General features: G+C 42.4%; 1 protein-coding gene across 3 annotated transcripts in view; it reads left to right on the forward strand.

Annotated features, from left to right (window-relative positions):
- atrip (ATR interacting protein) overlaps positions 1 to 14,928 on the forward strand; it is a 16,854-nt gene extending 1,926 nt beyond the window's left edge. For 2 of the 3 annotated variants that reach the window (XM_080424172.1, XM_080424170.1), the window contains exons 2-19: positions 1 to 164; positions 452 to 516; positions 1,031 to 1,201; positions 1,555 to 1,652; positions 3,808 to 3,965; positions 4,851 to 4,949; positions 5,673 to 5,775; positions 6,703 to 6,804; positions 8,078 to 8,206; positions 8,479 to 8,626; positions 8,795 to 8,851; positions 9,408 to 9,598; positions 10,515 to 10,657; positions 11,374 to 11,465; positions 12,472 to 12,555; positions 12,822 to 12,909; positions 13,556 to 13,768; positions 14,706 to 14,928. The exon at positions 1 to 164 is cut by the window's left edge and continues 129 nt beyond it. In XM_080424172.1, coding sequence (XP_080280298.1) covers positions 1 to 164; positions 452 to 516; positions 1,031 to 1,201; positions 1,555 to 1,652; positions 3,808 to 3,965; positions 4,851 to 4,949; positions 5,673 to 5,775; positions 6,703 to 6,804; positions 8,078 to 8,206; positions 8,479 to 8,626; positions 8,795 to 8,851; positions 9,408 to 9,598; positions 10,515 to 10,657; positions 11,374 to 11,465; positions 12,472 to 12,555; positions 12,822 to 12,909; positions 13,556 to 13,768; positions 14,706 to 14,773 — 2,173 coding nt within the window. In that variant the 3' untranslated portion in view covers positions 14,774 to 14,928. The remainder of the gene's footprint in view (positions 165 to 451; positions 517 to 1,030; positions 1,202 to 1,554; positions 1,653 to 3,807; positions 3,966 to 4,850; positions 4,950 to 5,672; positions 5,776 to 6,702; positions 6,805 to 8,077; positions 8,207 to 8,478; positions 8,627 to 8,794; positions 8,852 to 9,407; positions 9,599 to 10,514; positions 10,658 to 11,373; positions 11,466 to 12,471; positions 12,556 to 12,821; positions 12,910 to 13,555; positions 13,769 to 14,705) is intronic. The other variant, XM_080424171.1, reaches the window with a different exon arrangement.
- Positions 14,929 to 15,756: the final 828 nt, after the last annotated feature.

The following is a 15,756-nucleotide window of genomic DNA, read 5'->3' on the forward strand; positions in this document are numbered from 1 at the left end:
CTTCACCCAGGACGACCTAGACGAGATCGACGTCATCGCCTCGCAGGCCGCTCCCCCCGTCGCCAACGATAGGGTCCAGGCTTTCAGACCCCCCAGAGACCAGAGGCTGCCATTGGCCGGCGCTAAAGCCAATCAGAGCAGAGAGAATGGCAGAGAGAACGCTGGTATGTCGAATAGAGTCAGTGATGTACATACAGGATATGGTATAATTCAGTGGTTCTCAAACTTTTTAAAGTCAAGGACCCCCAAAATCAAAGAAATGCCATAAATAAAAGTAATAAAAATAGCAGATCTACAAACTCGTAGATCTGCTATTTTCACTAGTTTGGGTCACAGGGAGACAAATTTCTTTTTTGGGTCTCGAGCTAAAAAGTGTGGAAACCACTGTCCTAGGGAATCTGCTCATCTACGTAGATTGGGTCTCAGTGCTTAACAATGTGTTGTTTTGCAGGGAGCTCAGAGAGAGAACAGTACTTCACCCTGCTGGAGGATCAACACAATGAACTGAAGAGAAAGGTACAAACAACACCCAACACTGTATGAGAGAGACATGCATGTCAGAGCAGGTGTAAAAGATGGAGGGTTGTTCATCTGGGGAAGTAGAGCTGTCCTCTGAAAAAGTAGCCAGTAGGAAATCCCTCAGTCGACAGAGATCCTTTTTTTTTTAAATTGCCTGTTGATTTCTTCCTGATAGTGTGAAGTTAAGGCCACTCCAGTCCACACCAATGCAACGCCTTGCAACACAACCGCTTTAGAGGCCGTTGCAGCGGTCTGGACTGACCAGTTGCAGACCGGTGCCATTTGGGGATAATGGTCGCATTGGTATGGACTGGCCTTTAGTTTCACTTTTAAGTTAGTCTACATACCTGGAGAATGAAGTGATCTCCTGTCTTATTGTGTAAACAATGAATATTTTGGGAGGTCTTTTCTGTCTTACTATGTCCATGGTATAGCTCCTTTGATCCTAAAAAGTACACAAGACCAAAGTGTGTGTGTGTGTGTGTGTGTGTGTGTGCGTGTGCGTGTGCAGCTGAAGGAGGTGGAGGAGGACATAGTGGTGAGGAACGGGGAGATCCGTGTGTTGCGAGACTCCCTGAAGAGCGTCCAACAGGAGAAGGACACACACATCCAGTCTCTGGTCCGTCTGGAGACCGACAAACAGACACAGCAGAGCAACAGAGAGGCTGAGCTGGCCAGGAAGGTAAGGAGACGGGCACATGTCTGTCTGTCTGTCTGTCTGTCTGTCCCTATTTTGGACATGTCAACATAGATGTTAAATGTAAATTGTAAAGTGTATTTTCATTTTTAATCCCCCCCCACAACCTTTCAAAAATAGCAGATCTACAAGCTCACAACACTTCACATGGCTGCAGATCATGAGCTTGTTGATCTGCTATTTTCACTAGTATGAATACAGCTGTGCCTTGAGATTTTGTCCATCGGTGTGCCTTGGGCACAACATTTAGAAAATAAATGTTTTAATGTAGTGTTTTATAATGTTGTTTTAGTAACGCAGGTGGAATAACCTTTATTTTGCTTGTTTGTGTTGTTCAGGTTCAGTCCCTGCAGTCTGAGCTTCAGTTTAAAGAAGCAGAAATGATTGAGATGAAAACCAAACTCCACAGTAAGACAACAGCGTCTCCATTACAAAGGTTACTACTACTATACTATTACTATAGTCTTGTGTAGCCAGATGAACAAGATCTCCTCCACCTACTGATATGTCTAATCTAAATTCACTGTACGGCCTTAAACAGTTGAGATGCTCCAGTTAGACTGTTCCGGGTGCCTGACACAGTGTCCAGCCACCCTCATCCTTCTCTCCCTGACCGTGTACGTGACCTTGTCCGTGACCTCTACGGAGGGAGGCCTCCGTTGAGGTCCATGTTTCTGATGTGGTCCGCCCCTGTGACATCAAGTGCCATTGGTAGCAATCTTGTGTAGATGCCATGATCCAGGGTCTTTTCCTGCTCTGATTTGAGCGTCCCATGTCTCTGCCCCGAATGATACACACGGAGATAGACGGGAACGCCCAGGAACGCCCCTTTCGATTTTAGCTTGGGGGAAAACGGAACGATCTGCCTCATAGAGTTACATCATACACGATCGTTTGGATCACTTTCAGAGCTATTTTATGGACGATAGAAACATTGTCAGCCAAGAAAAATCCATCAGAAGGACAGCTGGAACACACTCTCCCTCGGAAAAGTACACTTATTATTAAGATATAATGTGACTAAAAAGACCAAACATTGCCAATCTATGAGCTCACAGCGCGTCGGAACGCGACTCGTTGTAACTGTGAGCTAGATTGGCAATGTTGGCAACCCCAGAATACGTAAACTGGGGTTCATGTGGTTTATCAGATTAATCCTTATATCTTATTGCATGAGTCATTTGCATGAGATCTGCTTTCCCTCTTTCCAGCTCCGTCTGAATACCAAAGCACTCGCCCCAAAACACAGTCACCCCGGGGCAAACCCGCCGGGATTCACCTGGTATTCCTAAACGTAACCTCAGTAAAACTATGCCTAAACATAACCTTATTCCTAAACGTAACCTCAGTAAAACGGTGCCAAAACATAACCTTATTCCTAAACTGAACCTCAGTAAAACTATGCCTAACCCTGAACTTATTTCAAACCTTATCCTCTGTAAAACAAATACAAGAACCGCTGGTCGGTGAGAAAAATGGGGGCGAGCGTGTTTTGGGGCGAGACTTCTGGTTACCTCTCGTCTCCCTCCTGGTTACAAAACATGTTTAATCGCCTGGTAGAGACACTATTACAATATATGATAAATTAAACTTACCATAATATCAAAACCCAACAGCCATTAAGTCATCAATGATGTTTATAGTGAATTTGAAGTACAGTTTAGAGACTGTTTTGTGAACGGCACGTACCGACGCCATTATCATTTGGCGAAGTGCGCCATTTAAATATCATGCAGGATTTACACACTGCTTTAGCTCCGTGTTCATTGCCAGATTTACAATTGTGTTTTCTGTAGGTTTTTAAACGAGGATAGGCTAGGGTTTGGCTTGTGTTGTCACTTGTGTGTAAATCTCTGCATGTTGAACTGCGTTTCCAAACTGTAATGGCGTCATGTCTCCTGTACTTGGAATTCACTAAAACGTGTTCTATAAACATCATTGATGAATGAATGGCTTTTGCTTTTTGATATTATGATAAGTTTAATTGATTATATCTATAGAAAATGTAATAGTGTCTCTTACCAGGCGATTAAATCAGATAAGCTCGAGCCATTGTGTTGTGTTGGATCCTCTGTCCAGTCAGGACTCTTGTTTAATTTGCTAATGTAACGTTCCTTGTCGAGTGGCAACAAGGTTCTGTGCCTGTGATCTGGCAAGCCATGACGCTTTTTAAATTGGTATACTTTTACAGTATATGAGTTTGAAAACCCCACATCCCTCGGTCTATACCAGCTGGGGGAAATCTGTGTTTTCCCCCGAGCCGACTCCACCCCCCTAGGCATGGCCCACTGATGACACTACGCCGTGTGCATCTATCACAGCAGTACTTCCGCTAACAAACCTACACCTACTGTTTGAAAACCAATCATGTCACCGTCCCAGTATGAAGGACCGCCCCTAAAGTCCTTCTGGTTCTGCGATGCTGTTCTTTTTTTTCCTTCAAATTGTTTCCACTCAGTTGTAGACCATTCATTAAATGTAGATGTGTCAGTAGGAGGAGATCTCTGATCATCTGGCTACACAAGACTACTACTACTTACTACTGTAATTACTAAGTATAAGAACTGTCATTGCTCTTTCTTCCTCCCAAGTCCCAGAATGCATAGCGCCGTGGCCCAGGTGCACCCTGGGAGCAGCGGTGGCAGCAGCTCGGCCTCTCCAACAGGAAGAGCGTTCATCACCAAGGAGATGTTTGGAGCTCAGCTGCCCTCCAGAACCACACCTAGCAAACCCCCCAAAACCCACCAGGGTAGGTGTGGTGTTCTCATGTCAAGGACCCCCAAACTGATATGTATTTGCCCCGAGGACCCCCATCTGAAAAGGTTTTGTACCAGGGAGACCCCCAGAAGAGAAGATTTACGTTATCAAATTATCAGAAATGTCCATAATATTTCCGATATTGTTTATATTGTTTTAATGAATGGATAAAGTGGTTAAATGATTGTGAATGATGGTATGCTATAACCACTGGTGTAGCCCACCAGAACCACAAAGGAACAGAACTAGAACTAGAATCAAATACAACCTGAATCAGAACTATGGCTCTTTTCCACTACGGAGGGTTATATTAACACACAGCCGTCCAGAACGCATGACGTTCTGTGATGGTGGGTTTCCTTCACGTTTCTATTATGACAGACATTCTCAATCACTGGCGTCTTCTACTTATAATTTTGATGCTGTTGGGTGGAAACTTTGTATGTTCAAACCGTTGGAAATAGAAAAAGAAACGAACATGGATCTAATGTAGTTATTATTTAGTCACAAGCTCTTGTTAATGCTTTTCACTATTTATAAAACCCACTGACTCACTTAACCACTTTCTACCTGGCCTCCAATGTCAATATAGGTGATAGCATTCTTTCAGAAATGGCAAAAATAGCTGATCAATAAGCTCACAACGGGTCAGAATCAGGTTTATTGTCACATCACAGGTTTACTGCTACTATTACTGGCCCTACTGTTAATGAGTGAAAGGTGGTTGAAATTTGTTTTCGTACATCGTTCTCATTGTAACATTATTTCCATAGAAAGAAGAGGGGGAGGAAGAAGGGGGGGGGGGCAAGTGGGAAGGGATTACATTGCGATGAGACCATCTTAGAAAGTTAAAAAAAATAAAGTGTGTGTGTTCCAGCAGACAGACTGAGTTCCAGTATTAAATCCAGTGACAGACAGGAAGTTCATCCTGACCCCTTCCTGACCTCCACCAGGCCTCTTCACCTCCAACACAAAGGTCATTACATTTTATTACTACTATTACTACTGCTACTATTACTGCTGCTACTATTACTGCTACTACTATTACTGCTACTATTACTGCTGCTACTATTACTGCTACTATTACTACTGCTACTATTTCTGCTGCTATTACTGCTGCTATTACTGCTGCTATTACTGCTGCTGCTATTACTACTGCTGCTACTACTGCTACTGTTGCTGCTGCTATTACTGCTGCTATTACTGCTGCTGCTATTACTGCTGCTATTACTGCTGCTATTAGTGCTACTATTACTACTGCTACTATTGCTGCTGCTATTACTGCTGCTATTACTGCTGCTATTACTGCTGCTGCTATTACTACTGCTGCTGCTATTACTACTGCTGCTGCTACTACTGCTACTGTTGCTGCTGCTATTACTGCTGCTATTACTGCTGCTATTACTGCTGCTGCTATTACTGCTGCTACTACTGCTACTATTACTGGTACTGGTACTACTGTTAATGTTTCTAGTACTACTCTACTAGTACTACTGCATGTTAACACAGTAATACTTTTTTTCATTTTAATGTTGTGATCGGGTGTATTACATCTTTTAACTGTATTTTAATTATACTATCGTGTATCAATAGTTTGCTGTGGTTTTGTGATGAACAGTTGTATACTTTAATTAGTCCAACTAGGGCATAACGAGCGCAAAAAATAAGAAAAATGCTGATCCTCTGTTTCTTTGAATAGGTTCTGTGTTGCTGAGTCTGTTACTGCAGCAGAACCCTGGTCTGTGTCACCTGTTGTCTATCAGTCCTGTCTCTCTCAACACGCACCTACTGTACCGTAACACGTATGTACTGTACCTTAACACAGTGGTTCTCGACCTGTGGGTTGAGAACCCGCCAGGGGGGTCCCCACATGATTTTTTTTTTTTTGGGGGGGGGTCCCCAGATGACAGTGATGTGACAATTTAAGGACTTTTAAGACCTTTTTAATACCTCAAAAAAAGTAAGAAAAAAAGACCAGACATCAAAAGTAATCAACTGTACTATAAAAACTGGTAAAACATCGGCCAATTTGTCAAATAATATAAGAAATAGGCCGAAAATAGACGATCTACAAGCTCATTGCGAGGCGTTGTGAGCTTGTAGATCTGCTTTTCAGAATATTTATCTGTGGAACCGAGTCAAACTAAATTGAATGCCTCAACTGCATTCCAAGTGCTTGTCAGGGTGGGAGGCCGCCAGTTCAAATATGATTATTTTGGGGGGTCACAGCCTGATTAGGTTGAGAACCACTGCCTTAACATAGTGTATTATACTGTAACAGGTTAATAATGTGAATACAATTGGAATATTCCATATCTTATTTGTGCTATGCTTTAATATGACTTATTCAGGTTACGGTGATGATAAAATGCAATTGATAGTTTGTTTATTCAGATTATTGTGTGAATATTTCAGTAGATGTAAAATAGGAAATGTAGTGAGTTATTATGTTAACAGGGCCATGGTCTCTAGTAGCAGACCTGGGGTCAGTAGATGTATAAATGTAGTTATTGTATTAACAAGTCCATGGTCTGACTCTCTAGTAGCAGACCTGGGGTCAGTATAAATGTATAAATTAAGTTATTATGTTAACAGGTCCATGGTCTCTAGCAGCAGACCTGGGGTCAGTATAAATGTATAAATGAAGTTATTATGTTAACAGGTCCATGGTCTCTAGCAGCAGACCTGGGGTCAGTATAAATGTATAAATGAAGTTATTATGTTAACAGGTCCATGGTCTCTAGCAGCAGACCTGGGTTCAGCCGTCTGTGTCAGCTGGCTGTCAGTGGTCTACATATGATGAACCAGATACGCACCACACAACCACACAGGTAAGGTCTTTATTACAAACTTTAACTGTGTGTACGTGTGTGCGTGTGTGTCAGTCATCTATCCGTCTTCTACAGTGTGAACATAATACTTTGTTAATGGACTTTGTTGTTCCTACTTCTTTCAAATTCCAGTTTCAATTCACCTTAGCTTCGTGGAATAGCTTTGGGAATTTGTTGCCCTCTGGTGGCCGTTTCTGGTCATTTTCAGCCTTGTATTCCACCATCTTGTTGGCTACGTCTCATGTCATTACTTTGAGTGGATCAGTGTCTGTGTGTATCTATTCTAAACCCAGTCTTCTGTCTAGTTCATTGCTTAGTCTTTGGAGGTTCGCTGTGTGTTTGAGCTACAACTCCCTTGGACTCTAGTTCTTCTGTGGCTGTGATTTTTACTCCGGATGTGGTCTGATATCAGTTGGAAAGTGTAGACGGGGATAGATTAATTTGTTTTCAGTAAAAGGAGAAATAATTCAATATTAGTGCAAATGAATTTTCTATGAAAGATAATAAAACAATTTAACCTCATTGAGTGCCATTGACGTGTTTCACGTGTTTTACCGCTATGGCGCAACGTGCCAATGACGTGTTTCACGTGTTTTTGAAAAAAAAAGTAAAAAAATAAATATATATATATATATATCATCAGATATCATCATTTGAAGATTTGCTGCTCCATCCACTCCTTGTTTAACTTATAACTGAAAAAGGCTGTATCTCGCTATAAGCACTTTTTTTTTACTTTGAAAAAAAAAAGAAATATCGCACTGGCCAGAAATAGCCAGAAATAATTCTGGCACTCAGTGAGTTAAAATAACAATTTCTGGAGTGTTAATTACCTAACAACAAATTCAAACATTTCCAATACTTTCAAGAAAAAAAAGAACATGCTGTGAGCTTGTACATCATCAGCCAACATATAAAATATGTATAAAGTGGTTAAAATGAGTGTGATGCTGTATTAACTGATTCACTGCCAATCACGTAGATCTACACGAACCTATTTAAAGCCGCCACGTGCCAATCACGTAGATCTACCGTAAGTGAACTAAAAAAAAGTTTTTTTTTTTTCTTTTTTCAATTTGACCCAAAGACCAAGGAGATATGATTTTTCGAAGATCTAGACTCCTATCCACTTCCTTGTTAACTTAAAACTTAAAAATTATGTATCTCGGCTCCTGAGTACTTCTTTTTTTTCAATGAAAAACTCTGGCACTGGCTAAAAAAATATGAAAATACCTCTGGCAGTTAATGGGTTAATGTTAGTGTGTGTTTTCAGGTTGTGTCCAGGTGCAGTTCATCTCCTGCCTCTGTTGGACTTCCATCTGTCAGTGTTCTGCCAGGCTCTGGACTCTCCCACTGACACCACTGGCTCCAGCACCAGCAAACGCTCTGGTTCCAGGATGAGGTATGTCTCTCCTACACCATCTCCCTCTCAGCTGTCCTACTGTCTGTCTCTACTACAGTGTCTCCCTCTCTGCTGTCCTATTGTCTCTACTACACTCTCTTCCGCCAAGCTCTCACTGTCTGTCTCTCCTACACTGTCTCCGTCTCAGCTGTCCTGCTGTCTCTCTCCTACTCTGTCTCCCACTCAGCCGTCATACTCTCTGTCTCTCCTACACTTGTCTCTCTCTTAGCTGTCCAACTGTCTGTGTTTCGTACCCTGTCTCTCTCTCTCAGCCGTCCAGGCCCAGGGGTCAGTGTGGGTGTTGGGTACTCGTCGTTGGACGCCCCCTGTGGACTGGAGGACCATGGAGGTGTTGGACTGGAGGAGAACGGCCTGGCGGCACTCCAGGTCCTCTATGTACTGCTGTCTTATAGTGCTGAGGTGATAATGACAACATGATCATCCTTCCTTACTACTATTACTACTACTGCTGTGGGCAGCAACTGTAATCTGCACAGTTACTGTACGCTGTTGCATTTACAGTAAGTTGTTGCTATTGGTTCCAGGTTAACATGCTGCTAACCTTTGACACCCACACTTTGTCCCCAGGTGGTAGAGGCGGTCCTTACAGAGTCCAAACAGGAAGAACAAACTGACCAACACACGGTAACAACATGGCTCCTTTGCTTTTAACACAGAGCAAGGATATGTAAAGAAGGAGAGGACAGATTCAGTAGGTCACCTTCTCGGTCCAGCGATTCCAGCTGGCAGATTTGGATGCAATGCATTGAAGTCAATGAGAGTCGAGTGGGTTATTGTTAAATAATGGGTTCATGAAAATAAAAGAAGATTTATCACATGTTTTGTGATGTCTTTAGTATGTTCCTCACTGGGTATGTCTAGCCTGGAAACCTGATGAATCTGCCAGAGCGAAAGAAATATGTTTTATGTGCTCTTTAGATGGCTCAATAAAATGATATAGTGAACACATCGAAAAACAATAGATCAGAAAACCTAAGATATATCTTCCCTATGATACGTCTTCTTTTATTCCAGTTTCCCTCTCAGTGTGTCTATGGCATATGCTATGGCGTAGAATGTCTGTCCTTTCCTTATTGTGTGTGTAACTGGAAAACAAAATGACAAAATCAGCCTAGGGTTTCCTCCCCCTTCATCAATCATAACAAAGAGAACCATGAATGTTTGTTTTTCTGACCTTCAGGCTAACATGCCAACAGACAGAAAGACTACAACCCCCCCAGCTGAAGGACTACAATCCCAGCATACTTTGCTGCAGTACGTGTTGAGGCTGTGTAACCCAGGCAGCTGTGGTCCAAGACAAGTTGTGGTCCAGACCGCCGTCAAAACGCTGTGTGTTCTGACAGAACGCACTCCACACACAAACTCACACAGGTACACACACACACACACACACACACACACACACACACACACACACACACACACACACACACACACACACACACACACACACACACACACACACACACACACACACACACACACACACGCATGCTCACGCTCACACAGGCATTAACACCTGCAGAAGTATATAAGATCTACTGTATGTAAGCTCTCATTGCTATAAACAATATTTATATTTTTAAGTGTTGAATAGCTCTATATTCCCATAATAATCATTGCTATATAGTGTTTGTTCAGTAACGGGTCTCCCGGTCTATTCAGCTCCATAATAAACAGAAATAAACAGAATAATAAACAGAAAATAAATGTTCAGGTTGGGATACCAATTTCATCCAATCAGGACAGAGAACAAATAGATGAAACAAATAAATAAGCAGGCAAAATTGGATTCTCTCCTGAAATTTGTTAGCCTGAAAGCCAGACGAATCTGCCACAGCAAAAAAATGTTTGCCAGATTGGTCTGGTCTGACGTCTCGCTCACCCCAGAGTTGTGGGTGACCAATCTGAGCCCACTATTGTAAGTGGGAATTATTTTGCTGCGACGTTTGAATCTGTTTGTAACCGCCCCTTGGAAATGAATCTTCCACACCGAAGTTCCAGTCTGGCCATACCAGGCTAGAAATTTGTAACCCACCTGAAAATGTATTTCCTGATTATTAAAGAGCTGGAGAGACGGGGAGACCCCTGTTACTGAACAAACACTCTATAGCAATGATTACTATCACAATATAGAGCTTAAACCTTTTTTCTTTCTTTACAAAAAAGTTTTTGTTTTAACCAAAAAAAATCACTTCCCTATCTCTAAGTATAGAAATATTATTCAGATAATAACAGTATTTGATCTCTCTCTCTCTTGTTTGTGTGTGTGTGTGCATGTGTGTAGGTTGCAGTGTGTGTTGTCCAGTGGTGTGTTGTTGGTGTGCATGTCAGAATACAGTTGTGCACAGACGGTGTCAGAGTGTGTGTGTGTTCTGAGGTGTGTAGCCCAGCATGAACACCTGGCTCTACAGCTGTGCTCTCAGAACGGTCAGTACACCCAATACCTATTCTGGTCAGTACAGTCTGGTCTACTACTTCCATTACTACTTTACTCCTACTACTACTAATTGTACTTCTACTTAGTAGAAGTGCAATGCAATCTACTAATCAGGGACGTGCTGGCCACTGGGAAATTTGGGACAATTCCAGAACAGCCGTGCCATTCCAGGCCGACCAGGCCGCCAAGGGCCAACCAAAAAAATATATATATTTAAAAAAAAAATTTGCTCCCGTTTTAGGATTATTACGGTCATTACCGGGTCGCGCGGCCCAATTACTAGTTACGTTAATGTTTGGGCTGGGATGCTACAGCAGTGACATAGGGTTGCTGGGTAAAAACAGTGCACACACCCCCCCCCCCCCCCCCGTTGGCAAAACGGTCCGCCGGGCTGTGGGCCGGCTCGGACCAAAATGCCAGGGCTGAATTTTGGTCCCAGCCCGCCCCTGCTACTAATACATAAGCCTGAGTTACACTTTGTCGCTGATGGGCAGAAACCTCTTATCTCCATATTTTAACTTTTTGTGTTTTTTCGTAAATGTATACCCTACGTGATCATACTACAGCGTCACACAAAAGCTTCAAAAGTAGCAGATCCACAAGCTCGATACATGGCACTGAGCGACGCGCTTTGGCATCGCATTTCGAGCTTCGAACGGAAGTTTAATGATTGTGTGTGTGTGTGTGTGTGTGTGTTTTTTTGTAGATCCCTGTTTGTTTCTCAACTTATTTGACTACATCAGAACCCGACCAGACAACCGCAGCACATACACACACTGGTCCGAACTGGACCTGCAGGTAACACACACACACACACACACACACACACACACACACACACACACATTCACGTACGCACGTGCACGACCCCAAGTTGGTCTCGGCCGAGGATGTGTGGTGTAACACAATTCAAATGCCGGGGGGAAAAAGGAGTCGAGATTATTTTAATGATTAATCAATCAATTGCGTTCCGGCCTGGATCAATTATTTATTGGTATCACAATGACAACTATGATAGCACATGTTTCAACATTTATATTAATGCTTATATTAACTCATTCCCTGCCAGACTTATTTCTGGCTGTGTTTGCCTACTGCCAGCAATTTAGTGTTTTTTATAAATTAAAAAAAATCACAAATGTTTTTTTTTCATTATGATCGCAAGTGCAATCGTTTCTAAACACACAGGCGAGTCGTGCAAGCCGCTCAGACAACAAACATTCCGATCGGGGCGGAGTCTCTCTCCTCCAGCCCAGTGTAAAAACACCATGTTTCGCTATGTAAACGGAAAACTCACTTACTTTTTTCACCTCGCCACAGACCTCGCTAAATCCCTTATGATCGCGTGTTCAACTGTTTGTAGACACACAGGGTAGTTGTGTGAGTGGCCCAGAGAAGAAATTTTCAATCGGCGACATTCCATTTTGCAGTAGTAGCAGTTTCAAAACAGCATCGCTAAACAGCATTCCACGGCGGAGAAATGCAAAGCTTTGGGGCGGGACCTAAACAGGAAGTGTGTCACTGCGAGAGATGAAGGACCTTGAGATCTTGTTTAAAAAAAATATTTTGCAAAATTACGTTTTTTACGTCCTAGGCAGAATTGGTAATTGGAAAAAAATATGTTTTTTACGTCCTAGGCAGGGAATGAGTTAATGTATTAATGTTATCATTTTAACTGTAGTGTATTGTCAATTATTTGGCCACTATTTGGCAACACCCTCGCAGCCCACCAGTGGGCCCTGGTCCACAGGTTGAGAACCACTGATTTATTGTATTGATAATGATGACGTTATTGTTGTTTCAGGTGATCAGACTGATCAACACACTGTTGACTCACACCACACACACACAGCCTGTGTTCAAACACACCTGTCTGTGCTACACCAAGGTAAGACACACACACATGCACACGCGCGCACACACGCACACACACACACACACACACACACACACACACACACACACACACACACACACACACACACACACACACACACACACACACACACACACATCTAGCGTTCCAGCTGCCAGCATTGAGCCAATGATAGATCTCGCTCTCTCTCCAGTATAACTAAATGTCATACTCTTTCCAGTCTCTCTCTCTCTCTCTCTCTCTCTAAAGAGAGTCTAACTGAATGTCTCTCTCTCCAGGTGGTTCAGATTGTAGTTATCATTCTTCACCGTCAGTGGTTGGAGATCAGAGACACAGAGATGCCCCCCCAAAACACATACACATCAGGTAACACACAAGCGCACGCACGCACGTGTACACGCCTATTATTTAATGTCCCTGTGAGTTTAAAGTTTTTTTTTTTTTTTTAACAACCAAAATAGTGGCATTTTGGTATAAATATTTTCCTAAAATTTTGGAATTGATTACACGGCTATCTATGTTTATTCTTATTTAGACTACTATCCTTTGTGTGGATGTATGCACATACTGCCTGTCAGAAATTCTAAAGTAAATATGATAATGTCTTAGTAAGTGTTTTTTTGGCACATTATTTGTAGTGGCAGATCTCTGCTCACACATTGGAAAAAAAGTGCTCATGGGCTTGAAAAGGTTGGTTACCACTGCTCTATAGCAATGATTACTATCAGAATATAGTGCTTTAACCTTTTAACAAAATACTTTTTGTTTTATCCAAAAAAGATCACTTACCCTAACATAAGTTATTTGGCATATCTGCCCTCTGGCATTTTTCTTTACAAAGCCTAAATGCCAAACAGAGATGTATTTTATTCCCATGTTCCAATTTTCAATGCCAAAAAACACACTTAAATCATTAATCACAGTTATTTGTGTGACAAGTAATCGTCAAGTACCTGTAAAATTCCGTTATCGTGAACAGCCCTGATTCTGTTCTAATGTTTCTGTTGTCCAGGGCAGAGGGAGCGGTGGCAGCCTGTTCCCCGGGCGCGGGGCTCTTCTCCTGGGGTGAACTTGCTGCGGGAGTCCCTGGTTCTGCTCCACTGGCTGCTGCTCAACCACGGCAGCTTCTCCGAGAGCGTCCGAGCCATGCTGCACATTTACGACCAGGTCATCCCTGCTCTACGAGACACCCTGAGGACCCTGCCTGACCTGACCTACACCGAAGGTATACACACACACACACACACACACACACACACACACACACACACACACACACACACACACACACACACACACACACACACACACACACACACACACACACACACACACACTACTTGACACTGATGGAGAGATTAACGGTACTACCGGTATTTAAACACTGTCGTCTCTGTCGGGTGGAAACCTCATATGTCACAACTATTCCACAATCTCTGAATGCTATATAGAGAACTACAACTCCCAAAATCCGAGAGAGGAAGCTGGCACTTCCGTTCGCGAAAATATATTTTAAAATATCTTTACATTTTATTATTTCCATTTCTGCTAAGCAGCAAGCTAAATATACTTTGATGATTTGTATTTATATTAGGATAAATTTGCGCGACTGTAAAGACAAAACGGAAGTGGGGAGGAGGCTTCATATCCGGTTTATATTCTAATCATGATCAGAGCTTCCGAGTCCCAGACTGTATGACTGGAAACATTAGAAAATTGTGGGAGGCAACAGTCTGGCCACGCGAGACTAATATAGAACTGAACTCTTAAATGGGGTCAGTGGCTCAGGGGTAGAGTGGCCGATAGAGCGGCCGGATGGGAACCACGAGGCTCCCAGTTCGATCCCGGGCTCACCCTGAGTTAGCGTTGAAGTGTCCTTGAGAGAGACGCTGAACCCCTAATTGCTCCCGATGAGCAGGTTGGTGCCTTGCATGGTTTCCACCGACCATCGGTGTGTGAATGGGTGAATGTAATACACAATCTATGTAAAGCGATTTGGATAAAAGCGCTATATAAATGCACCATTTACCATTTTAAATAATCTCAGAAAGGTTCAAATTTAAAATGTGAACTACCGGTATTTAAAATTGTGCATTATATTTCATTTCTCCACTACTTTCCATCTGACCTTCAGCATTATTCTACTTCCTGTTTCCTGTCAGAGCTGGCCCTAGAGGAAGTCTGCCGGCCAGAGTCGGACTTCACAGACGCCATGGATACTGACAGCTGATTGGCCGCCGTCACTGCTCCACCAACCAGTTTGACCAACTTGACGACCATAATATCATGATGAAACACTGTGATCACTATTGGTTATTGATTATGCCTGACTGCCATTTCTACTGGAAACTGAACATGTTTTAATGTTGTTAAATTAAAAGGAATTGTTCCCGAACTCTTCAGCTGGTTTTCTATTCTTAGAATCGAGTTAAGTGGTTTCAACTGGTACTGGTTACCTGTATTATAAGACATTTCACACCAAGCATGCATTTATATCTTCTCTGTCGGTTGGAAACCTCATATGTCCAAAACTGTTACTTTTCAGGATTCAAATTCAAAGATGGCAAAAGTAGCAGATCTACAAGCTCAAAGCGCGCCGCTTCACGTTTCGTGCTGCGTTTCGAGCTTATGGATCTGCTACTTTTGTTCTTTTGTCTGATGTAGTAGTACGTAGTAGTAGTAAGTAGGGTATTAATTTACCAAAAAACATAAAAAGTTAGAATATGGAGATAAGCGGTTTCTGCCCAACAGCAACGATATATAGCAACATAGGTTTTCCAGAAAACTGTTAGGGTTTAAAAGGCATTTGTAGAATTGGCCTCAGGTCTTAATGGGTTAATGGAAATATCTTGCTACAAGTCATATGACATCATTTAACCTGATGTTGCTCTTGAATTTCTCCCATTTCTTTACACCTGTGATGTGATATTTCCACATGGTCATGTTATTGACTGATTTGGAGGAAGTTCATGCAATGGATTGCATTAAAAAAAAGTGTGAAAAATATATTTCTACTTTGGTCGACCTTGGTCGTTGTAAATGTGTCACAAGCTTGGCCTCTGCCTCTGCCATGTGAGCCCTTCCCAGGTCTTTTATGCCCTGGCCCTGTGTGTTTCTCTTAAATTTAACTAAATATTCCTATTTTCACAGGGACAAGAAGCTGTTCTCCCATTCAAGTCACCATAAAAAGTCATAAAATATGACGCATTGTAT

This window comes from Gymnoscopelus braueri, assembly GCF_963280865.1.
Source record: "Gymnoscopelus braueri genome assembly, chromosome: 3".
NCBI lineage: Eukaryota > Metazoa > Chordata > Actinopteri > Myctophiformes > Myctophidae > Gymnoscopelus > Gymnoscopelus braueri.